The sequence below is a fragment of the Cotesia glomerata genome, linkage group LG1 (assembly GCF_020080835.1).
Source record: "Cotesia glomerata isolate CgM1 linkage group LG1, MPM_Cglom_v2.3, whole genome shotgun sequence".
Taxonomy (NCBI): domain Eukaryota; kingdom Metazoa; phylum Arthropoda; class Insecta; order Hymenoptera; family Braconidae; genus Cotesia; species Cotesia glomerata.
In genome coordinates, this window is record NC_058158.1 from 31,754,673 (window position 1) to 31,779,955 (window position 25,283).

At 33.3% G+C, this 25,283-nt stretch overlaps 1 protein-coding gene and 1 long non-coding RNA gene across 7 annotated transcripts in view; one reads left to right on the top strand and one right to left on the bottom strand.

Moving 5' to 3' along the window:
• Positions 1–5,818: 5,818 nt before the first annotated feature.
• LOC123266331 (zinc finger protein 768-like) overlaps positions 5,819–25,283 on the bottom strand; it is a 32,491-nt gene continuing 13,026 nt past the window's right edge. The window contains exons 1-4 of one of the 6 annotated variants that reach the window (XM_044730580.1): positions 15,010–15,083; positions 11,496–11,638; positions 9,010–10,194; positions 5,819–7,731 (exon numbers count right to left, since the gene is read on the bottom strand). In XM_044730580.1, the coding sequence (XP_044586515.1) occupies positions 6,683–7,731; positions 9,010–10,194; positions 11,496–11,577 (2,316 nt within the window). In that variant the 5' untranslated portion in view covers positions 11,578–11,638; positions 15,010–15,083 and the 3' untranslated portion in view covers positions 5,819–6,682. Of the gene's footprint in view, positions 7,732–9,009; positions 10,195–11,495; positions 11,639–13,303; positions 13,496–15,009; positions 16,878–25,283 lie in introns of those variants that run through there. The other 5 variants (XM_044730574.1, XM_044730566.1, XM_044730589.1 and 2 more) reach the window with 5 other exon arrangements.
• LOC123266643 lies at positions 17,316–18,211 on the top strand. Its single transcript, XR_006509824.1, has 3 exons — positions 17,316–17,639; positions 17,880–17,954; positions 18,034–18,211. It is a non-coding gene; the product is annotated as an uncharacterized LOC123266643 (long non-coding RNA).

The window sequence follows — 25,283 nt, forward strand, 5'->3', positions numbered from 1 at the left end:
TTTCGTATAAAAAAGAATGAAAAAGAAGAAATAAAAACAGAAAACAAGCTCCACTGCGAGCTCTAATCACGACAAACTTTAACGCATCTTCTATAAAAAAAAGTATACTTTATTTTTTTACACTTGGAAAAGTCTAATAATAATTATCATCATTATTATTTTCGTTAATTGGATCTTTGGAGACGAGGTTAAGTCGCTGATTAGAACTCGCACACGAGACACTCGTCAGTCACAAAATATAACAGCTAATATGTATATATATATGTATATATATATATATATATATATATATATATATATATATATATATATATATATATATTTATATATTTACATATATATTTATGCGTTAATGTATATATATATATATATATATATATATATATATATATATATATATATATATATATATATTTAAATTTATAAGACGTAAATTAATATAAATTCTTCCACTTGTCCCACTTGTTAAATCACTATTATAGGAACCAGGTTCTGTTCCGTAGTTGTTGCTGTTGCACGAGTTGCCTCTGACATAATAACAAAAGCACCGAATTATTGCGTGACTTTATTGTAATAATATAATATAATATAATCTACGAGCTTACTCAGTTTTATTTTTTATATCATACTGTGTATTGTACAATTTAATATTTGATATTTAAAAAAATAAAATTAATTATTTCTTCTTTACAGTTTTATAAAAAATTCATTTTATCATTTTAAACTGCGAAGTTTTTTTTTTTTATTCTGTGTGTGTGTTATATTAACGTATGGCAAAGTCACGCATCATTTGATGCATATTTTTATTTACTTCATTTTATTTATTAATTTTTAATTGCTTAGACCAGTTACTTGGCACCTTGCTCACTTATGGTTTAACGACAGTGAATACGGCGCAAGACGGCTCTGTTAAACTGCTGCCCAATAATAGAATATTTATTGCACTATGTCTTACAGTGTTTGAGGCATTTATATTATTTATTACTTATACTCAAATATATTTATACATATATTTATTTAATATTTTTGTTCATTCATAATTGATTTATTTAATTAAAGCTCAATTTAGAAGCGCAGCCGCCAAAAGACAAAAATGAAATTGCTAAGTATAAGTACGAGGAAACGTTTCTCGATATTAAAAAATTTATAATAATTTTTTACTTTATTTTTAATAATATATATATATATATATATTCAATATTTATATTTATATATATATAAATGAATTTATCTATGTATATATATATATAAAATATGAAAAATAATTAACACAAATTTTTCACGCTCACAAAAGAGACGGTTGGAAGAGACAGAAAATAATAATAATTAATTACTTAATAATATAATAATAATAATAATAATAATAATAATAAAACAATAAAATGGCGTAAATAAAAGAAAATATTGTTGGGCGCATCATCCCGTCGCTTGAAAGTCAAAGGCTCTCCAAGGCCAGTTGACTGAGTCTTATAGTGAAAAAAAATAATTTACATATTTTGATACAAGAAATAATTAAAAAAAAAAAAAAAAAAACTTATTCTTATTATCTACTGTAATAATTATTTAATTAATAATAATTATAACGTTGAGCATTTAGTTTAGCTGTGGGGGATGTTGTGCCCAAAATTATTCGTACTTAAGTTTCTAATCACTGGACCACTATTTTAAAATTAAAAATTAAAAATATAGAGTATTCTGTCACTCTTGCACTCATTTGTTCACTGTTCCGCAACTTAAAAATAAACAAGGCATAAAATAATAATTAACAAAAATTAACGCATTCATCATACACATCAGTTTTCTTTTTACTATACATGTGTAAAAAATTAATTATACATTAATTAATTTAAAGCAATTTTGAAATAAAAAAAATTTAGAATAAAAATAAACATAAGAACAAAAAAAAAAACAAAATGCACCTCTTTAAAAGTGCAGTTACAATTTATAGCTGCTAAGAGCGGCATGTTAATTATTTTTAATAATTATTATAATATACTTATTAAACACAAAACAACCAAATATTGTCATATCGCTCAAGTATCACATGACGTAGTTTTTAAAAACATTCACTTTTTTTGTTTTATTCATTTATTACTTTTGTGACTGCGAGATTTAAAGACTTGGTAATTATTCATTATAAAATATTAATCACTAATAATAAACACTAAAAGGCATCTACAAGGTTTCAATACAAAATAATATTATTATGATAATAATAATAAAAGGATATAATATAATATAATATAATAATAATAATAAAAGTTGAAAACTCTAGTATAAAAACTAACCACTGCATTGTATGCAAAATCTCTCTAAAACTTAATAACATAATATAACCTAATTAATAATTAAAAAAACGCATAGTACGACATTGTTTATAATTAATAATTAAATAATAATAATAATAAAAATTATAAAAACAATAATGTATTTTACACACTTTTTTTCTACATCGTAGGCCTCATTTTTAGTCAGATATTTTTGTCCAAGTAAGACATATTACTTGTATTGTGAGTTGACTTATTGGCAAGAGTCACTGTCAATTGTCCACGGGGACGTCCGAAATAATAAATTTAATAAATAATAATGGTTTTAAAGGTATGTAATAATTAAAAAACGCGAAACAATGAACGTAGTGGATGATAAAAAAAAAGAAAAAAAAAGATATGGAAGTTATTAATATAATAAGTACGTATTTGGTGTATGAGATTTAACTTGTCTGAGCGAATTCTATTCACTGATAACAGTTTTAAATTATAGGAGAAAAATATATATGTTTGTAATATATATATATATTTATGTATATATGTAACTATTTGTTTTTAGAATTTGTTTTATGGTTTTGTCAGCTATTTCAACAGTTTTTATTTTATGGAGAACGGAGAGCGTAAGTGAAGTTGATAACGCGACACGTGAATTGTGCGTGAATTTAAATTTGTTTCATTATTATTTTATTTTATTATTTTTGATACGAAAATTTGTTCGATTGCTTAAATAAAATAAATTACTATTGTTTATTACAACGCGTAATCTAAATGAACATTTAAATTATATATATATATATATATATATATATATATATATATATATATATATATATATATATGTATTCATTTATGATATATATATATATATATATATATATATATATATATATCATATATAATATATATTTATATTTAATAATATATATATATTATTCAAATGTACAATAGAAACATTTATAATTAATACTCTATATAAAAAAAATATCAATGTATAAATTAATTATTTTATAAAATGGCATTTGATGGCAACTCATTTCAGTTTTTTTTACTTTATTGTTAGTAACTTTGTGATCTATTTATTCAAATTTTTTTTAATGTTTATGTTGCTTTCATTGGGTTTATTCGCGAAAGTTTTTTACTTTTGTAATTTTGATTTTTCATTTGATATAAACATATATATCACTATCTGTACACGAGTCCACAGGAAAAAAAACTTATTATATTGATAATAGAAAATAAATTTTGTTTCGACTGTAAAAAAAACGGCACTTTAAATAGAATTATTATTCTTAAATTATTTTGATGAAAATAAAAAATTATCTGATAGTTTAATAAATTGAATTTTGTTTTTGTAGTTTTCGTTACATCATTTAAACTACTAAAGTTTTCGTGTTGATTTATAATTTTAATAATTTTATCAAATTTTACGTATTTTCATTTTGGCCGAGCTCTTACTTTTGTTCATGCATTTTTTTTTATTTTTTAATTGGACAATAACGCATTACCGTGCCAATAAAATAATAGTATTATTAAAAAATAATAATAATGATAATAATATATAGAATAAAATAATAATAATAAGATAATAACTATAATTATAATAATGATAATATTAAAACGATCACATCGTCAAGCACAGCATTTTGGCGGTTGCACGAATCGTACGACGACAATATCAAACCAAAATTTCTTGTTTTTTCACTTTTTGTTTTTATATATAATAGTTTAACGTGACAATTAAATGACACGAATTTTTTTAATTTTTATTTTTTTATATTTTTTTTTGTTTTTTATATTTTTTTATTTTTTAGTACTTGTATGAGAGTACTGATAATTAATTGCGGTTTTTTAAATTTTTCAATATAATATACCATTCCTAAAATATGATCAAATCACTGCCGCGAGCAGCAATTCCGAGGCACTACGAACAGGCCATAACGAATATGGCCGCACAATTATCATCTTCAAATCTGTTATTATTATTTTTAATTGTTATCTTTTACTTTTATAAATCATAAGACTAAGTAAAGAATACTTAATAGACAATCGATAATCATATTAATTATTAATAATAATAATAATAATAATAATAACGTTACTTATTATCTGAATACCTAGATACAGATCAATGAAATGTACAATAATTAGAGAGATCACACGTCTTAAATATTTCTCAATTTAAAAGACTATTTCTAGTACATAAAACATTTGCTTCCTCTTTAAGTATTGCCACGAAATTTGCGGATTGATGATAATAGTTAATTAAATTAATTAATTAAAATAATAATAATAAATCTGATGAGCGGACAGCAAAACACGGTCTTCGAGTTGAGCCACGCCGTCTGTCTACTTTACAATATATAATATATTTATATATTTTATTAAAAACTTACGATTTAAAATCTCTACAGTGTCTCAGCCTTCGTCCACAAATTCCCTCCCTCGAGTCTGTATTATTTTATTAATTTTTTTTTTTTTTTCACTTCTATTATCATTATTATTTTAAAAATTTGTTGTTTTCAATGCTTACCTAAGTTAGTTATCAGCACCAATCTCATTTATAAACCAAATCAAAATATCGTCGTATAGATTGTAAATTACCTGGCGTATAAATATACATTCAAATTCAAATATTGTAATAGTATACAAGAGTCATACCTTTCTTCGTACATCGTATCATTGTCAATCTGTTGTGACGTGTAATCTTCGTATCCGTAGCACAGTGGGGTATCCGTCCGCTTTTATTACATTTTTACCAATTTTTTTTTTTTCATTATATTACGTCAATTAATTACTTAATTTAGATTTTTCTTTATCATTAATTTTCTTTATGGTTTTCTTTATTTATACCTCACTCTCTCTTTACTCTTTACTTTGTACGCACATTCTTTCGCAACTTTCATGACCACTCCCCATCAGCTCACTTGCTTTTAAATACATATATGTACACATGTGTACATAAATATATATATATATATACACATGCACACATATATACAATACATTTTTTTTGTTCAGGTCTCTTGCATTCGTCTGCAAAACTAAACGATTTTTCTCTCACTCGCGGCCATCTTAAATCTTCACCGACGCTCTCTCACGTTCTCGCTTTCGTGTTTACCACACACTCGCATCATCGTTTTTAACATCAACAGCAACCCCTTTTGCTCCTGGTTCCCTTTGCCTCAACACCCTCTATTTTTTCCGTCGCATCTTATTTCTCATTCACCACCGTTTTTGTTTAGATGTTACTTTTTTTTCCAACCGTTGTTTTGTTCTTTCTTTTTATAATTTAAACATTATTATTATTATTTTTTTATTATTATTATTATTACTATTATTATTGTAATTAATTTATTTCATTTTTAAAATTTAAAATTTTTTTTACGATTAATTATTTCACGTTTTACATATTTACAGACGTCCTCCACCGCCATTTCATATCGGAGTAAATATTTCGTCCATCTTGTTATTCATTACTTGAAACTTTTTCCAAGATTCACAATATTATACTCAACTTGACGTTTTTTTTTTTTTAATTTTTTTTTATCATCATCATCATCATCATCATCATCAATTCATTAAAACATAGGCAAGTTAAATATTGTATCACAATCGTTTCAGTCTGGTCGAAATCGAACATTTTCAACCCATTTAGGGAAAGAAACGCGTTTTTTATTTAAACGGTTTTTAAAAACTACATAGTACGAGTTTCATTAATTCTTTTTTTAGCAAAAAGTACGAACCCATTTGTTACTTTTTTTTTCTTGTTATTTTTTTTTCATTTTTTTTATTTGATATTTTTTGCCTTTCTTCCCTTTGACGATTTCACGATACGTTACGCTGTACATGAATCGCTGAGAACACGAATTTTAAATTCACAACGCGCTCGTAATCGTTTTAAAGAAGACGAGGATCGAGTAACCGTCATTATTATATTTATATATTTATATATAAACGTTAAACGTAATTGAACAAATCAGCACAACAAAAATGGAAGAATATTAATAAAAGTAGTAGCAATTAACGATAACATTAAAAAACGTAAAAAACGAAGCTAATAGTAGTAGGAATAATAATAATAATAATAATAATAATAATATTAATTATGACAATAATGATGACATTAATGTAACCAAAATGAAATAAAAACAAACCGGAAAGATATGAAAGACGAAATGCTAATAAATGCACGATAAATGTCACGGGTAGTGTTGCTGGAGCGGCTGGCACAAATGCGACGATACAACGTCAGACGTAGGAGCTGAATCATGATCATCATTAGTAGCTGAAGTAGTTGACGAAGTTCCAGTTCCAGATCCAGTTCCAGTTGGATGATTATTACCGATGGGCGTGAAGCAACGCTGATACTTTAGCGGGATTCCTGCTTGCTAATAGGCCGCAGGATGGACGGTTAGTCACTGTGGTGGAAGTGCCGACGGTGGTTTGAATTCTCCAGTAACGGCGACTCCGTTGGTCTGACCAGGGAACTGCGACGATGATACTGGTGGTTGATGATTAAATGCGGGTGCGTAGCACTGGGGAAAGTACAGCTCAGGCTTAACGACTGTAGGTGTGAGCCCCCGTGGCACTGGTACTGGTCCAAGGGCGGTTGGAGTGCCGGAAGGTTTGCCGTCGCTGCTGGAATTCCTCCTTACTTTACTCGCGTGAGGATTCATATGATTGTCGATGTGCTTCTTTACTTCTGGCTCTGTCGCGAAGCGCCTCCGACAGTTGGGCATGGGACAGCAGAAGGGCCGGTCCCCCTGATGTGTGCGTGTGTGCTGATCCAAGATGGCCTTTTGACGAAAATCCTTGCCGCACTGCTGGCATTTGTAGGGTTTTTCCCCCGTGTGAATGCGCAAGTGCTGATTGAGAATGGTCCTCTGGCGGAAGTTCCGCCCGCAGTAGACACATCCGTATGGCTTTTCGTTGGTGTGAATGCGAAGATGCTGCGTCAAGTGGGACTGCTGACGAAATCTCTTGCCGCACTCTGGACATGGATACGGCCTTGACTCTATGTGGATGCAGCCGTGCTGCAAAAGGGTACTCTTCTGTTTGAACTCCTTCTGACAAATTGGACACCTAACGTAGAGAGGCATACCCGCTGATCTCCCGTGCTGAATAACGTCTGGTAAGCAGGACTTGCTCCCGTTGGGACCGCTGTTTCCTCCTCCTCCTCCTCCCCCGCCGCCGCCTCCCTGCTGTTTAATGTACTGGAGGGCCCCGAAGCTCCCAGGTCCTCCGGCTCCGAAGACTGCGTGGTTCCCACCCTTTGGGTCCTTGAAGTAGGCTGGGTACTGGATGGAATTACCGTCTGGTGATGGACTGAATGCCCCCGACTGGGTGTCCGTGTCCCCGAAAGTCGAGGCGACCTCCTCTTTGCCTTCCTCTGGAGGGAATGGTACGTCCTGAGGCCACAGTGTTGGAGTCATACCATTCTTGAAGATCAGATGCGGACTCACATCTGGAATTAACAATTAGATATTTAGGATTGACGGGCTGATGGTTAATAAGGTGAAGGATTTATTATTTCTTTTTTTTTGATTTATTATTTTTAATTATTAATTCATTTTTTTTTTTATAACAAATAAAAAAATAAAAATAAATTTTTTATTCTATCAATTCTTTTTTAGTATACACATAAATATATATCCAGCAGTATATATTTATGTATATTAATTTTTTTTTTTTTTCAAGTTAATTAATAAATTATTTAAATTTAAATATCATTGATATTGATGGAAAAATTAGTTGCAAAGATGATGATAATAATAAATAACTTTATTTATTTATTTGATTGGATAATAAATATAATAAAAGCATTATATGTTCAGCGCGTCTTGTTTTTGTTTAAATAATTATTAATATATTTATATGTATATATATATATTAAAATATTTGGTTTGTTTGTTTTTTTTTTTTTTTTAAATAAAAGGTTTTGTAAATTCGATAATACTCGGACAATTAGAAAACACATTCCCGCCCGTTACGATCGTCAGGAACCAAGTGCGGAAAAAAAGGTGGCGAGAGATAAGCCGTTCCGCCGCATAATATACTACTGCCCTCTTGTCCTTGGCGGAAACGGAAAACGTTCGACCTTGGAGAGGGGACAGGGGAAACGGCCTCCGAACAGGGGACGCCGATATGGAACAGGAGTCACTGGGTACGGGTGTACAGAGAGTGTTCAGAGAATATAAAGAAATAAAGACAAGAACATCTATCAGGAAGATAATATAGTCTGCCGAGGAATGCCATGGTAGTAGATAGCAAATAGCAGATTCAGAGAAGAAAAGTAAGTAAATAACTACTTAACAATATAATAATAAAAATAAGAAAAAAAATTTTTTTTCAAGTTTTCTCAGTGAAAATAAGCAGAAATAGATTGAGTTTAATTGGCACATTACAGAGAGCAGAGGGTCAGGGTATCCATGGTGCTCTGATGATATTTTGTCCGGTAGTACTGATACAGAGATAGACAGACAGATAAATAGATGAATAGATAGATAGAGAAAGAGTGTGTGATGTGTCTTATCAGAGAATAGAATAGAATAGAAAAGAAACTGGTGGGTTTGGCATTTTGGGGAACTGTTTAAGACATTAAAAATCTATTAAATAAAATAAAATAAATAAAAAGGTAAGAATAGCGAGCGGCGCATCAGCGATAGTAAAAAGCAGTGGATGGTGGGTCAGTGTGGTGGCGGACGCCCTCTGGGAGTCTGGGGAGGCAGAGAGAAATGCTCGCCTTGGTGTGTGCGGACGTGCTGATTCAGGATCGCCTTCTGACGGAAGTGTTTTCCGCACTCCGGACATTGGTATGGCTTCTCACCCGAGTGGATGCGCAGATGCTGGTTGAGGATGGCGCGCTGCCGGAATGTGCGCTCGCAGTACACGCAAGCATACGGCTTCTCGTTCGCGTGAATTCTAAGGTGTTGCGTGAGATGTGACTGTTGTCTGAACCGCTTTCCGCACTCTGGACACCCGTACGGCCGACTGTCCGTATGAATCCTCTCGTGTTGCAGCAACGTCGATTTCTGTTTAAAGTCTTTTCCGCACGTTAAGCACTTGAACAACCGCAGATCACTGTTGGCACCACCCTTTGAGGACTTGCCGTTCTGCTGGACAATGTCCGGTAACACGCTCGACATATTCGGGGCGCCGGGACTCGCGTACTGGTGAGCCTCAAGACTCGCGCCTCCGTCGCCTTGCCCCAGGGACGTCAGCATAACCCCCGGCTGTTTTAAGTAGTGCAGCGCTGAAAAACCCCCCGGGGTTAGCATGTGAGGCGGCACCGAGGGCGACGGATGCGGCCGGGTCTCTTTGAAGTAGTGCTGGGGATATTGCTGAAGTTCACCTGCACCAGGAAAGCAATCGCTCCGGTCGACCTCGTGGGGCGTCAGCTGCTGCTGCGGCGAGTGCTCTTGTTGTGCTTGTTGTTGCTGTTGCTGTTGCTGTTGTTGCTGTTGCTGCTGCTGCTGTTGTTGTTGCTGCTGTACCTGCTGCTGCGCCTGTTGCTGTTGCTGAACTTGTTGCTGGACCTGTTGCTGTTGTTGTTGTTGTTGTTGTTGTTGTTGCTGCTGCTGTTGCTGCTGCTGGGCTTGTTGTTGTTGGGCTTGTTGCTGAGCCGTAGGCTGACCGGACTGTATGTCGTCCTCGGGTGGGGTCAGTGCCTGCGGCTCGGGTGGTGCTGATGGGTATGGTGAGGGCACAGGAGACGCCAGGGTTGGCGGAGGCCCCGTTTCACCACCTTCGACCGGCGGGCCACAAGGCTGCTGTGGGCTACCGGAGGAGGATGATGCCTGCTGCTGTTGTTGCTGTTGCTGCTGCTGTGCATACAGACCACCATCTTGGAGAGATCCTGGCCCCGGCGCCCACTGGCCCTGGGGTCTCTCCATGTTGTCCTTGTACAATACGTACGGCGCGCCAGTATCTGCAATCAACACCAAAGACCAAAAACACAAATCAACAATTGTTGATGTCATTTTTTTTTTGTTTTGTTTATTTTTGTTTTAAAAATAACTTCTGACTGTTTGGCTTTGATCAAGTTGGAGTATTATTTTTTTTTTTTAACTTGTTTTGTTTATCCGTGAATTAATGACAAAATTTTTTTAAAGTTTTTATATAATTTATTACAAAAAAAAACTTGTTAGTTAATGAAAATAATTTAAAATATTTAAAGTTTTTTCTTGCTTGTTCATTATAAATTTAATAATACTAATTGAAAATCCTTGGGAATTTTTTGTTTAAATTTAAATTTAAATTTTTCAAAAGCTTAATTTTTTAATCATTTGATTTATTTAAAAAAAAAAAACTTCTTAAATTAATTTAAATTGTTTTCTCATATATGTTTTTATTGTAAACTTGAAATTTTTTCACTAAATTAAAAAAAAAAATTAGAAGACATTACCAAAAACGCAATCCCCACTTATAACATCCTTTACCTTGATCTCAACACCAGCCAAACGTTATTTAAAAAAAAAAAAAAACTTGACATATAATAAAATAAAAAGAGTATTTAAATAATAATAAAGTTAATATAAATAAATGATTGAATGGTTGACGGTAAGGAAGGATGAGAAGGAAGATGCAAAGCAGGACGAGTTGATGAAAATTTCAGTGTTATTAAATATTCATAAATCACGAAGGTAGTTTGTAAAACAAAAAAAAATTTCAAGTGCATATGTACATCTACTTTAAAACCTACAATTTATTATGAACCGCGATAAATATAAAAATATAAATTGAAGGAACAAATACACCTCTGTATAATTACTATTACTCATTCAATTGAATTATATTGAATAATAAACCGTAAAGTTTGTACTATTCTGGTCTAACTCGCAACATTGTATCTGGGGTCCGCATCAAACCATGTAATAAACAACAAAGAATGAAACATTGTAACTAAACCGGCGCAGCAGGTAAGCTATCATTACGTCTTAATACACTTGATATTACCACCGCGGAGGGTTAGAAAAACAGGGTTTTAAAGTTTATCAGAAAAGGGGAAAAAAGATAATAATAAACCACCTCGTTGCCTTTTTTACTTTTAGTTTTGTTTTGTTCTTGAGTTGTGCTGTTGTTATTATTTCTGTAACTGTTAGTAAATAAAAGGGCTGACGGTGAGTGAAGAAAGAAAAATAACCATCAGCCGCAACGAGCGGGTATTCCCTTGCGATTTGCTAAAGCAATGACGTTTTAAACCGGTTCGCCATTATTATTAGTAAGTACCTGATGGTCTACCGAATACATCGTCCTCGTCCTCGTCCTCGCTGCTGCTAATACTTGTACGTGTATCTTCTTCTTCTTCCATTTATCCCAATGTGTAACCAACTAACCACAAATAATTACAATATACATTATATTACCGTTTCCTGAAATCACACAACCGACACCACTCGTAAGTAAACAAACAAAAATAACAAACAAATATATCTTTAACTAAAGTTAAATCTTTATCTTCATCATATTACCCTCATTATTCAAATTATATTATCCTCAATCCTCAATACAAAATAAATTTATAAACAACAATAATGAGTGTGCGGCTCTGTTAAAAATTAAAAATTGTTTTTAGCAAATATTTAGCGCTTTAATTTACTAAAAATTAATAAAACTTTTTATCAGAAAAATTTTAGATAATTTTCTAACATGAAAAATTTTAACTGCTCAAATTTTTAAGAAAGAAATTTTTTTTTTTTTTTTATATAAATCAAAGCTCCATAAAATTTTCTAAACTTTTATTGTTTTAAATTGATTTTATATCAAATAAATCATTATTTTTTCAATATTGATAAAAATTTTCATTTACTTGTTAATTTATTTGTACATTTACTTTTTATGTTAGCACGTGTTACTAATTTATAAAATATCAGTCAGAGATTATTCTGTTAAATTCAAGAAGATTGATAAGTTGCTTATTTACTTATTAATTTATAATTATCTAAGTTTAATTTTGATAGTTAAAATTATAAAATACTTGAGAATAAATCACCGGAATTAAGATAAAAATTTACCGCGGTATTTTATAGTTTAAAATTTTAGAATAAATTATTTAAGTTTCTGTTTTATTTTCAGTAAAATCAAGTTAAGTATGCATAACATATCCTATTATGATATGATGTTAGTAAAATTTAAATAAAATATAATAAGTAATTGCGAGTGGATTGGCAACCTTCTGGTGGCCTTTACTGTACGAATAACGCAACAAACAACATACAATATCCAACATCGGTGTAGTGTCTCTAATCTCAAGTACTTTCGAGCTCGCAGACGGACATAATAATACAACATAACACAATATAGTTAAGCTAGCCTCCAGACCGTAACACAACCGGCGTCCCTTTCTATCCAATCGTCCATTGACGGTTTTGAATGAAATTACAATCACCGATATGACATTTTTCCTCCTCTTCACCGGTATAATTGTTTAGCAATTGCGATAGATTCATAGATATAAAATATAAAAATCGTGAAATCGGCTAGACTCGAAAAAAAAACGAATTAATTAAAATGAACTCTACTTGAATGGAAAAGATAGAGATGTACAAAGTCATACTAATAATCCATAACAACTAATAAACAATAAATAATAAAATAAAAAGGTGTATTTACATGCCCACGAGAGCATATTGCTACAGAATACATTGCACTGACGACAAAGTTCAACGTACGTAATCTCAACTCGTTTCTTTTATATATCTAACTATCTCGCTCTAGCTTTCTCGTTTCTTGTATCTAAATATATAACTTAGAACGATGTAGTATATTTTCGAATGCCACATGGCGAATTACCGAGTACGAGAGCACAACTACAGTTATAAGACGACGTGCCTCCGCACAAAGTTTTCTTTGTTAAGAGTATATAAGGAACCCTCCTATCGTCGATCATCGTGATGGCTACACACATAACATATATAAAATACATCCATACACACATTATTAACAACATCTACGGCCATACAAATTTAAATATTACAAATACATATCTTAATATTTATATTTATTACAATTATACTGGGTTTTTATTAAGAGCTCACCATTTTATTCGATAACGTCTGATTTTATTGCCGTAACAATTTATCTATCGTCTTCTTTATACATAATTGTGTAGATATACATTAACGTTCACTGATTATTAAATACGCGGGCTTTTATATGATACTACTGACTACTGACTCGTGATTTCGGTTGACCGATGACCCACTATCATTTGCCGAGGATTATTTTTTACTTGATCAATTCAAAATCCTAAATAAATCTACTATTTCTTCTTCTTTTCCTTATTATCATAAATCTTAATATTATTAATATTATTATTTATTATTAGAAGAAATTTAAATGTATAAAAGTCCGTCGCTCCGTGAGTTATTGAGAATACCCGCGGTTATTTGTCGTCTTGTTTTATTTAATAATGTATATATCATAGTATGTATATCATTATTTATATTATCCGGGGTCTTGAGTAAAAGCAAGTCTCACTGTTACCACCAGCACTGTGTATCTTTCTAGTTCTTATTATCATATACATTTAAAATCGTTTTAATTTCCGTGCATGTGTTGTATTGTCACAGCGTTGAGGTGTAGACGTTTGTATTAAAATCCGTCCATGTAATGGTAATTTTAATTGTAATTGTAATGTGTAATAGTGTGATACCAGTAACACACGTTGATTATAAACGGTATTATAATAATAATAATAATAATAATAATAATAATAAAGAAAGAAAGAAAGAAGATGATAATGATGGGTGTTAAGAGAGCACACATATACGAGCACGTGGGTTTTGGCGTTGCGTTAAAGAAAGCGCGGTTTGGAGTCTTCTTGTAGTATAGCTTGTCTTCTTGCGGCTGAGTATCCACTAAACAGATTGCCAAGTACAATCCAGACAATATAAATATTAAAAATGATAGTACTTTAAAAACTACACCGAGTTATAATCTAACGCGACTGAGAATATTACTTTGCACACATCTGTATCAATGTTAAATGTACATATATACAGATATAGAATGAAGATATATATTTTATTTTATTTTACAATATATATATAAAACACAATGTACATAGGTACCGCATTGGTGCGGGCAATGTAGGCGCCTTATCGTCGCAACGATCAGCGAGAATCGGCGACAGTGGCGTTAGTGGCTGACTGTAGGCAGGCAACAAGGGGAAAGGGCAATGGCGGGAGGTTCAAAACCACGCGATATTTTCAGATAATCTAACTAATGTAATGCAACGCAATGTACTGACGGATAAAACGTTTCTTCTTGGATGTATGTAATATAATTAAGTCACTTCTATTCGATTTATTCGGAATTTATGAGTGGAAAAAATAGCAACAGTAAAATATTTAAGCCTGGGAGGAGATTTGGATGTATTATATATTGAAGGAAAGAGGGAAGAGTATATAATATGTATATTACAGATAATATTAATATTATAATACACTGGTATGGTGATCACAAATTCCAGCACATATATACACACACACACACACACAGATTTAGGAGTCACTCGGCACATCCACGCAGATGTATATACAGATATATGTATTTAAAAATGGATAGAAATTAATGGTAATAATATTAATCATACATAGATTTATAAATACATCACCACACTCGCGATAGATTAGAAGAAAACTTATAAACTTTTGGAGTTGGTTTATTATTTAAATGAACGAGTAACGAGTGTATGTAACATTTGATGATTGTGTGTGTGTTTTTATAATGAAATACTCACCGGAATTGTAATATTCCTTAAAATAACGTGTCGCCGCGCGTTGGACGATAGAGTAATAGAGGTTGACATACGACGTTGACTGATTCTGTGCGGAGAGCGCCATTTACACCGTGTTTAATTCGCAACTGGTAATATCGCGAGCCGAAAAAAATGTCTGGACGACGTTGTGTTGCGTGCGACGTCTCACGCACGCGGGGTTGGGTTGAGAGTAGGATTGTGTTGGTTGGAGGGAGCACGGATCTCGGGAGAGGAAAGAGGAACGAGGAACGAGGAAAGGAGAGAGTCCAAGAGAAGAGGAGAGGAGAGAAATACAACACGAGGCGGGATCTCCTCTCTGTATTGTACCTCGTAGAACACCAATAGGACGTTTAAAATAATTAAACAATAAAAATAATTATTAATTTAACAATTAATAAAATTAACAATTATAAAATTATAATTTATTTATAATAAATTTTGAATCTTGTCAAGGATTGTGATGTTAGGACAAAGATTAAGAGAGACAGAGAGACGACGGTAACACGACGCGACGTCGACTCCGACGATGACGACGACGACGACGACGACGACGAGCACTCGGGTCTCTCTTGGTTAAATTCACGCAACGCGTCGTCGTCTCGGCATGCCGTGTTTTATATTAAAAACTCACGACTTATCGTCCGGTGGTCCTATCCGGTGTTACTCTACTCGGTCTTACTCTCTTTTGGTACCCGCGCCGGTAGACAAACTCGGTAGACTCGGCTGGCCCCCCGAGTGTGTACTCGCCAAGACCGAGACGCTCGCCGCGTTGTTGCCGCACTTCCGTCGCCGGCATACCCCGGAGTGGGGAGTCGGGAGTCGGGAGTCAGATTCTGTTCTCCACCGATTGGTATGGCATGCTATGGTATGGGTTCAGGACGGTGGGTTTAGTCGAGTCGGACACGGGATAGGATGGAGAATCGAGATGGAGCTGCTGCCGCCACCGCCACCGCCACTACTCACTGCCTCACTACCTCACTCACTGGTGCGATTATAGTGGGAAGAATCAGACGGCGAATTCGTGTGTGAAGAGCATCTAGTTGCGGAGTACAAGAGTTGGAGCGAGAGCTAGAGCTGTCGATACCACTCACCAGATAAAGAGAGGGAGAACTTGTTCTTGTAGAAGATTACTACCACCACGAGCACTAGCAGTCTCTACTTGTGTGCATGTGCCGCTGAAGAAGGCTGTGGGACGAGAAACCCGTCGTAAGAGGAGAAAGGACGGGAGGAGAAAGAACACTCTCCATCCACTATCCACTGTTGTCGAGGCAGACACACCAGGGGCGGCTGAGGAGCTTGCGGGCGGACGGAGGAAACACTGAGAGGGTGTACGTCCATGTAGAATGTAGATGTACGAGTAGATGTTTATGTGAAGAGAAGAGAAGAGGAGAAAGAAGAGAAGCAAGTCAAGCGAGTTGTCCGTTCTCGTTGTGTGTATTATGTTGGACTGGAGAAGGGATTCGCCAAGTGAAGGGCGGAGGGGTACTCGCGGATAGATCCGCGGATAGGGTATGCCGAGCAAGAGGGGCTCTCGTTTGTGTTTGTGTGTCTACACCAGACAGGGGAGCGAGAATCTACTATATAATATAGACTCAAGTCTGTAGTCTGTATCTGCGCGGCGAGGACGGGCCTCGGGTGGGGGATTTCGCAAACGGCAGGAGGGATTTCCCAGCCGCGACTACTATTGCCCCCTCGATGCGCGCTGCGCTGATGCGCTGATGCATCGCGACTCTCTACCTACGAGTCACATGGTACGCTCGTGCCACGAGTACGAAGCCTCTCCCAAATCAATATCACTCGTTTTAAAAAAAGGAGAGGAAAATAAGAGAACTAAACCTGAGAGAGAAATGAATTTGCCCAGAGAAAGGAATTTTATTAAATAATTATTTGGTTTTTTTTTTTTTTTTTTTTTTCTGGATCCAAGATCCAGAGATTGGAAAAGAATTAGGATTAATTTGGAGTTTTGTAATTTTTAATTTTGATATTTAATAGGAGAGATTGTTTGGTAGTGATAGAAAGTAATTTTTGGTCATCTGTAGGAATCTAATGTTAGTATGTTGATAAAGAGAATAGAGAGTATAAGGGTAGATATAGAGGGTGGATATAACCCGGTACACAGTGGTATAGTCTCAGAGTTTACTGCCGGCGGATTAGAGGCACGTATTTCCCGCCAGTTTCTCAGACTGGGTTCTCCAGCACGTCCCCGTCTGCGTCTCTCCTTAGTCGTTTACACTCGAGCAGCACACCAGAGTTGAGTTGAGCTGAGCTGAGCTGAGGCACGAGGGATAGAAACGCACGCGGCTCACCGAGCGGCCGTTCGAGTGTATACCTACACGACGAATCATTCTCATCACCACGCGTTCACCTCTACAGACATACTTCATATCTATAGATATATATGCTTTACTCTTACTCTCTTGCTCTTTCCCCTGGTGTAAGAGTGTTCGCGACTCCCGCCGTCAACCACCACAGATATTTAATACATACATGTACATTATCTTTACTTCTTCATACATGTCTGGCTGTCTATCTCCTTTCTACTGACGATCTTACTCTTACTTGCGCTTCCATTCTGTTCTCCCTCGGCGGATCACTCGATTCTATCTTCTATGGTATGTATGTACATTTATGTATTGTATGTATAGATATATAGATATACATTTGTATGTAAAGAGCAAGTATATGGTATATAGACGTTGCGTGAATGGTGCTGTTTGTTACGACCTTGCGGCAAGGTGGAATATGCCTGCTTTTTTTCCATCACTTTATATATGTGTATAATATGAATATAGTATGTAGTATGTAGAGAGTGGATAGGATAAAAGTATACTCTCTGATTCTGATGCCCACAGATGTGCCAGGAGATACACTCGAGATAGTCCATCAATGCAGACAACGCCGAAATTCATTTCCAGAACAGATATTTGGTGAATTTTTCGTTTTGTTTTTAGAAAATATTGTTTTTTTTAGGTTTTATTATTATCTGCCGTTTTTATTTTCTTTCAGATTAATTTCAATGTTATCCTCTGCATCGATAACCTCTTGCCCGGCAATTTTTCGTCCGTTGCCCATTCCCATTGCCAATATATTATTTTATATATGGATATTTCTATTTAGAGTGAATTTATACCGTCAAATTCTGTAACTTGACGTTTAGCTAAACGTTAAATGTTTTGTTTTGTTATTTTATTATTTTTATTATTATTAATAATCTATTCGGAATAATATCGAATGACTCGCGTCTCAAGTCTGCGTAGTCGCCCGAGGATTTATTTAAGCGAAATAAAATGATGAAATAAAAATAAAAATGGTTATTCTTGTTATAGCTTCTATGTTATATATAATACCAGCGAGCTAAGAACTGACCAAACTCTTTTGAATACTGCAATAAATTTAAGCTCAACAATATGTGTAACATTTACATAAGATCCGGTGCTGCCGTAAATGTTACTGATGCCATTAAATTTTACTGATGTCTCTGATAAAATCTTAACCACATGGATGTATTTTCAACAGACAACAGACTACAAACTACTTTAAATTTCTGTGTGGATGTGGATGGTTAATTATTTAAAAAGTTATTTATTTCATTGAATTAAAACCGTGAGAAAATTTCATTGATAATCCGAAATTTATACGAGCTAAGTACCCGGTTCATTTTCTCTTCAGTTAATACGACATTCAAAATTTAATCCTTTGAATAATTCACCGCTCATCGAATTATATAATACAAAACTCAGATTATAATTAAGGTTCTAAATTTTATCAATAGAATTAAACTATTTTTTACTATTCAAAAGTGATATTATCTATAAATGATACTTGCAAAAAATTTTATTTTTAAATCTCATCTTTAAATTAATATTTTGGAGCAGGAATAACTTTTTTAATGATGTTATTATGAAAATTTTTTAATCTTCTTACAAAAATTAAAAAAAAAAAACTTTTAGTAGAATCTTATGTAATAGATGTTTTTATATTGAATTAAACTGATGAAAAAATAAATTCGATTCATGAAAAAAAATTTTAAACTAGGAAAATTTTCTCGATTTAAGTAAATTTTACTTTATTAATAAATTATCTCTTAAATAATAAAATTTTTTTTTTTATTTATATAATAATAAAATAAAAATAACTTAGTAATAAATGTATTTTTTGTAGAAAGTTTAAATTTGCAATATTATTATTGCAAAAAAATTCCATACATCGTTATAAGAAAATTTAATTCATTTTAAAATCTAAATTTAATAATCATCTTAAAGTATATTTTCACGAAAAACAAAAAAGTAATAAAAAAATTTTCGCATTTCTTCACTATAGCAGCTATAAATTACTCAAATAAAATGTTTTACCCCAAAAATTTCAACAATAGCATAAACAACAGATCAAACTGCCATAGAGAAATCAATTTTCATTATCCAATCATTCTCATTCACCATCGACAGCCCTCTCTGTATCTACTAGCACCTCGTCAATCCTGTTTATTAATTGTTACGTATTGTTTTATTATACGGTATCCCGTATATTTATTAATCCCCGGTTCTTCATTCTTTGTCCATCGTAGTACTCACAAATAAATAAATAAATCTTATAAAATAAAATAAAATAAAAAAAAAGCAAAAAGGCAGGAAAAGATTATGCAAATGATCGTTGGTGAAGATATATAGGAGACAATATGTAACCTTGACGAGTTTATTGGTGAGTGAACTTGGAGTCGAGTGTCGCCTAGACCTCTCAAGCATTCCCGAGTAAACCGTCAGAGTCCCAAAGGGGCGAAGGGAGGAGGGGAGGAGGTGAAAGAGGTGGTGGATGGAAGTTGTTGAGTGTAGTCATTGCGCGATGAGTCGCAACGACCACTGCCCTAAATTCAAAACTCAACTTCTCGGTGTTATGTACACACACATATATATATATATATATATACACAATACATACAATATACATCCATACAAACATATTCAACATCCTCCAAGTTTTGACTCTCACTGCATCCACAACATCCCCTTAGTTCACTATGTACGCTTACTAATACCCTTATTCATACATATATATGTATACAAACATACATATCTACAATAAGCCGGTGTATCCCAATAAGATACTCCTCAAGGTCGCGAGGATGTAAACAAACATCATGCCGGAAAAAATGACTGAGAAGAAAGAGATAAAATATTTTTTTGTTTTTTTGTTTGAGCTTGGAATAAAAGTTGTTAAGTAAAAAATGAAAATTAAACGTAAGATATCTTGCGCAGATGAGTTTAGAGCGCAGCTGCAAGTGCTGGGCACTGATAGGATGGACGCCTGCAACCGGGGTGTAATGGCCTAAACCTAAAATCGATACACTAGCGAAGAAAAACGTCGGCGGATGCCCCGGGAGATAAATGGCCGCTCATTGGAAACCCTTCTACCTCTCTCTTTTTATCTTTTTCTCTTTCTCGCTTCCTCTCTTCCTCTCTCTGGTACTCCTGTCGGATCGGAGCGCGAGACTCGCACTACGTCCCCCCACCTCCCCTGGCAACCTATCCGGACCTGCCTGGACTAACGCTCTCTCGCCCGAGTCCCGTCCGCGAGTTTGCGTTTTTTTTCCTTCGCTCTCTTTTCTCCCCGTCCTCATCCTCATCCTCGTCCTCATCCTCGTCCTCATCCTGCTCGCTTTCCTTCCTCTTCACCATCCTCGTACACTTTTTACTTCATACCCTTTTTTCTACGTTCAATTCGCTGGACCAGGCAAACGTTCACTTCGCCAGGCTATAGAGTAACGAGCAACTCTTTTATATACTATAGGTATATATCGGTGGATGGATGGATAGATGGGTAGATGGATGGATGGGTGCTTCTATATGGATATACATATACATATATATATGTATTACATGTATATATAGCTACACATAATATTGATGAAACTCAAAAGTGTCGAGGTAAAGTCAACGAAATAAAATGGAAAATGCTGCAAAGATAAGAGTGAAGAGACTTTGACTAAAAAAAGCAAAGGGAGATTTATAAAGATAGACGAGATGATGACTCCGACCCAAGAACAACATAAGCCAAGTGCAACTTATTAGATGTTTTCTTAAAATCGTTTATTTTTCACGGCTGCTCCGTTTCAAACTCCGGTTATAGAAAATTTTTTTTAATTATTATATAAGTAACTAAAGGTTGGAGATTTTTCTTAAGAATTTTTTTTTATCTTGTGTGTTAATTTTATGAGAAGTTTTTTTAATGTAGAAAAAAAATAATTATAATTTGGAAGGATAAATAAATAACATTTTTATACTGAAGTTTGTCTTCAAAAATAGCCAGGCGAAGAATTCTTACGCATAGTTAAGTAAAAAGTTCAATGACAACGAATAAAATTAATACTACTTTTGGATCCTTGAAATTTGAACTCAATTTTGTGATAAAATATAAAAATTACTTCTGAAACTGATTAAACATTTAGGTTTATTTTAGAAAATAAATATTTTGAACCTAAAAAATCTATTTATTAAGAAATTTTTTTTGGTTTAAGTAAATTTTATTCAATTCAAGAACTTTTCTGCTTCGCTCGAAACAAATTCTTCAAAACTTCTTTTTCTAAAATCAAGTTACTTTTTTATCAGTGTAGATTTAAAGTGTTTGATAATTTAAATATTTTTGCTCCTTTAATTTTTTTCAATCTTTTTATACTCTAAAATTAGGAAAATTAATGCTTTTACATATTGTTAAAAATACTTTTATTAAAAAATAATAAAACTTCATTTTTGATAACAAATTTTGACATTGATAAAATTAAAAAAATTCCAAGTTCAATTGTAACTATGAATCTACGCATAAAAAATGAAAAATATAAGTGTGAAAATGTAAAATAAAAGTTAAAACTTAAACGCCGGTTTTAAGATAGAGCTCTCGGTTGTTTAGTTTTAGTAGTTTACGGCAGGGTGTACGTGAAGTAAAGCCTCGGATGTCTATATTTATCCGACGAATGCAATATTTGGATCTGCAGAAACATAGACATACATAATACATGAACGTGGTCGTCTGGTTCGAGTTAAGCGACTAAACCCCATTGCCCCATGGACGGAAGGAGTGATAAATGTATGGATGCATATGTGTAAATATGTTAGAGTGTGTAAATACGTGAGTGCGAGATTGCAGAGGTAGAAAGAAGTTAGAAGCAGTCTTAGCACTTGGATTTATATATTATATATGTATATGCATGAGACAGAGCTGGATGGTCTTGCTCTTGTAAGCGTCGCTCTCGCAGGCGTGGTTCCTTGCCCTCTGTCGCGACGTATTTATATCTAACGAGCGGCAGCGCGAAGAACGAATGTGCATCGGACTCGTTTGCCGGACCGAGAAGTAAAGCTGCACGCCAGAGGACGAGTGTAGTGTGTAGATATTATATATGTAGATCTAAATGTTGATGTTGATGGAGATGGAGATGGAGATGGAGGCTGAATAAGAGAGAAGAGAGAAGACTTAATGAGGATCAAGAGAAGAAAGAGCAAGAGCCAGAGCAGATAAAGTCGATGGAGAGATGTTTGGTGGATGCATATATGTATAAATATATATGTGTATATAGAGCTCGAGAAGAGAATCCTATCCTATCCCGCGAGAAGCCGGTACGGCGTGCCGGACGCACCCTCGTGTGCTGCTGCAGTGAGCACCATGCAGCAGCAGCAGCTCTTGCTACGCTCCGGTGAGCGTCTCTCCTTTTGCACTTTTTTACCTCACATTTCCTCTTTGCCGCCGATAATTCATGAGCAATGACGCGCTTCTTGGACTTTCTTTCATACAAACTATCGTCATTACACACTCACACACTCTTATACACTGTATGTACTCACATACACGTTGTGAACTGTGAAGTATATAAGCTAAAGTTGGTAAGCGTAAGATAATGTATAACCATTCATTTCTCGGTTATTCAAAAGTCTTTACGGCTGACCTAATTTCGAATTATCTTCCCCCGATGAATTTCGCTCAATGACTAACAGTTTAATGATACTCTGATTGATAAATAGTATACTGAAGGATATTTCTATTAGGGGTTTATTTATTTGATGGTTCTAGAAAAAAAAAAAGGAACATACTTCGAGAGTAATGATGGAGAATTCATCATTAATTACTTAGCGGTACTGAATTTTATAGAGTGGATGAATTTAAAATGGTAAAACTAAGAATTTGAGAGAAGAAATTATTTGATGATCATTTAATTGATAAATAATAACAGATATTAGTATTAGTATTTTTATTGATTTAATTTTAAAAAGTCAACAATCAGTTTAACTAAATTTAGAGCTGAGTCTAAATATAAAGAATTAAATTAAATAGATTTTAAGTCGTAAAATTTATTGTGATCTTGGTAATTATTTTCACGGGAAGAAAATTTATTTTACCAAAAGAGTTTCTTGTTTTGTTTAATCAAACGATAAATTTTAATTCGGATTTAAAAGTTTTGATATTGAATAAAAAATTTATAATTAAATATTTACATATTATATAAGTTCAAATAACTTTTTAAAATATTTGTGATCTAAATTGATAAAAAAATGTGTTTCAAGAAGAAAATTTTTCAAAGGTTTCATTGTTTTTAACTAGGCAGAAAAGTTCTTGAATCAATAAATTTTTTAAGTTTAAATTAATTTTACTTGATACAAATTTTTCCATTAGCGTGCATATTGTTTTTATAGAAACTTTGAAAACAGTTTAATCCTTATTTAAGTTTACACAAAACACGTGACATATAATCAAGAGATTTAGTGTTTGGATAATAGTTTAGACCGTCCCATATTTTCTTGACAATAACATTCACCGACCTAAATTATGATACTGAAATTAGGATATACTTAACAATTCTTAAGATTTTCATACCAACATAAATTATTATAAAAACAATAAATGCAGAAAATTTAACCAATTTATTTTCTCTAATTTCTACACGGAAAAAGTGAACTACAATAAATAATTAATAGATAATGAATATTATTTTAAACAATAAAATCATGAATTTAGTAACTAATTTGTAATATTAATTAATTGAATGATATAAAAGTCAAATAATAGCTATATAAATGTCAAAAAAGTTAAAATTCAATCTCGGAGTTCGAATTACTATTTAAAACATTAAAAATTATAAAGAATTTATCATTCATTTTTTTCTGCGATATATGTAGAATTTTAAAAATAATCTAGCTGTCAAGAAAATCCTAAAACTTTTAAAATGCTGTTAGTTTACCTTTTGTATAAAATTATCTATCAAAATTAATTTTACAATTTTAACTAAAGTTTATTTATAAAAATATTGCATAAAAATGAAACAAATAAAAATCGTATAAATAAAACGAAATACCAAAATAAATAAAGTTTCGAAAACGTAGTAATATACAATAATTGGGAATATGAAATGACGAAGATGATGACGGGGATAATAAAATAATTTAACTAGAGGGTAGAGCACTGTATTTTGTCTCTGTCGCGTTTGGTGACGGTATTATCACTATCGGTGTTGCTCTTTCACACTCTACTCTTTGTGTACAGATCAGTATGTGTATATATATAACCAATGAATCGAGAAGGGTGCAAATGACGGTGGCAGCCCGTTGCGCACTTTCATTTGGTCGGTGTGCTCTTCGGTGTATTGCCAAATATCAAAAATGACACTTGTTGCGCGTGTTAAAGTGGACCGAGTGATGACGGTGAACCGAATGGGAGTCGGGGGGTTGGGAAGAGTAAGAGGGGGCTCGGGCACGGGGCAACTGGCATAGCGGCGGCCAGTTTAGTTGATGAAAATTGAATTTTAAAGCGAGCCCACAAACCATCACACAGCAAAGCCTATAAAGCCCGTTACCCGCTATAAACCTCGTACTCGTGCTCGTGCTTGGGATAGATCGCACACACGGATTTATATTTATAGTACAGTATACTGTACTCCGTTTGTTTGTATATATAAATATATGTATATAGATAGATAAAAAAATGTACAACGGTGTTTTGATGCACCAATACACGTATTATAGGTATCGGGTGCAGCTCGTAGTATCGCAATGACGATGATAAATTGGGTGGAATAAAATCGGGAAGCTTTAAAAGGGATCAAGTTGAATAAAAAAGACGAAAAGCGAAAAATAAATAGAAAAAAAAAAACATGACGAAAATGAAATAAATAAAATAAAAAAAAATGAGAAATAGGTAGACGGAAGAAAAAATAAAAATGCAGAAACAAGAAACGAAGAAAGAGGATAAAAAAAAATGAATGGAAGAAAAAAGTTTAA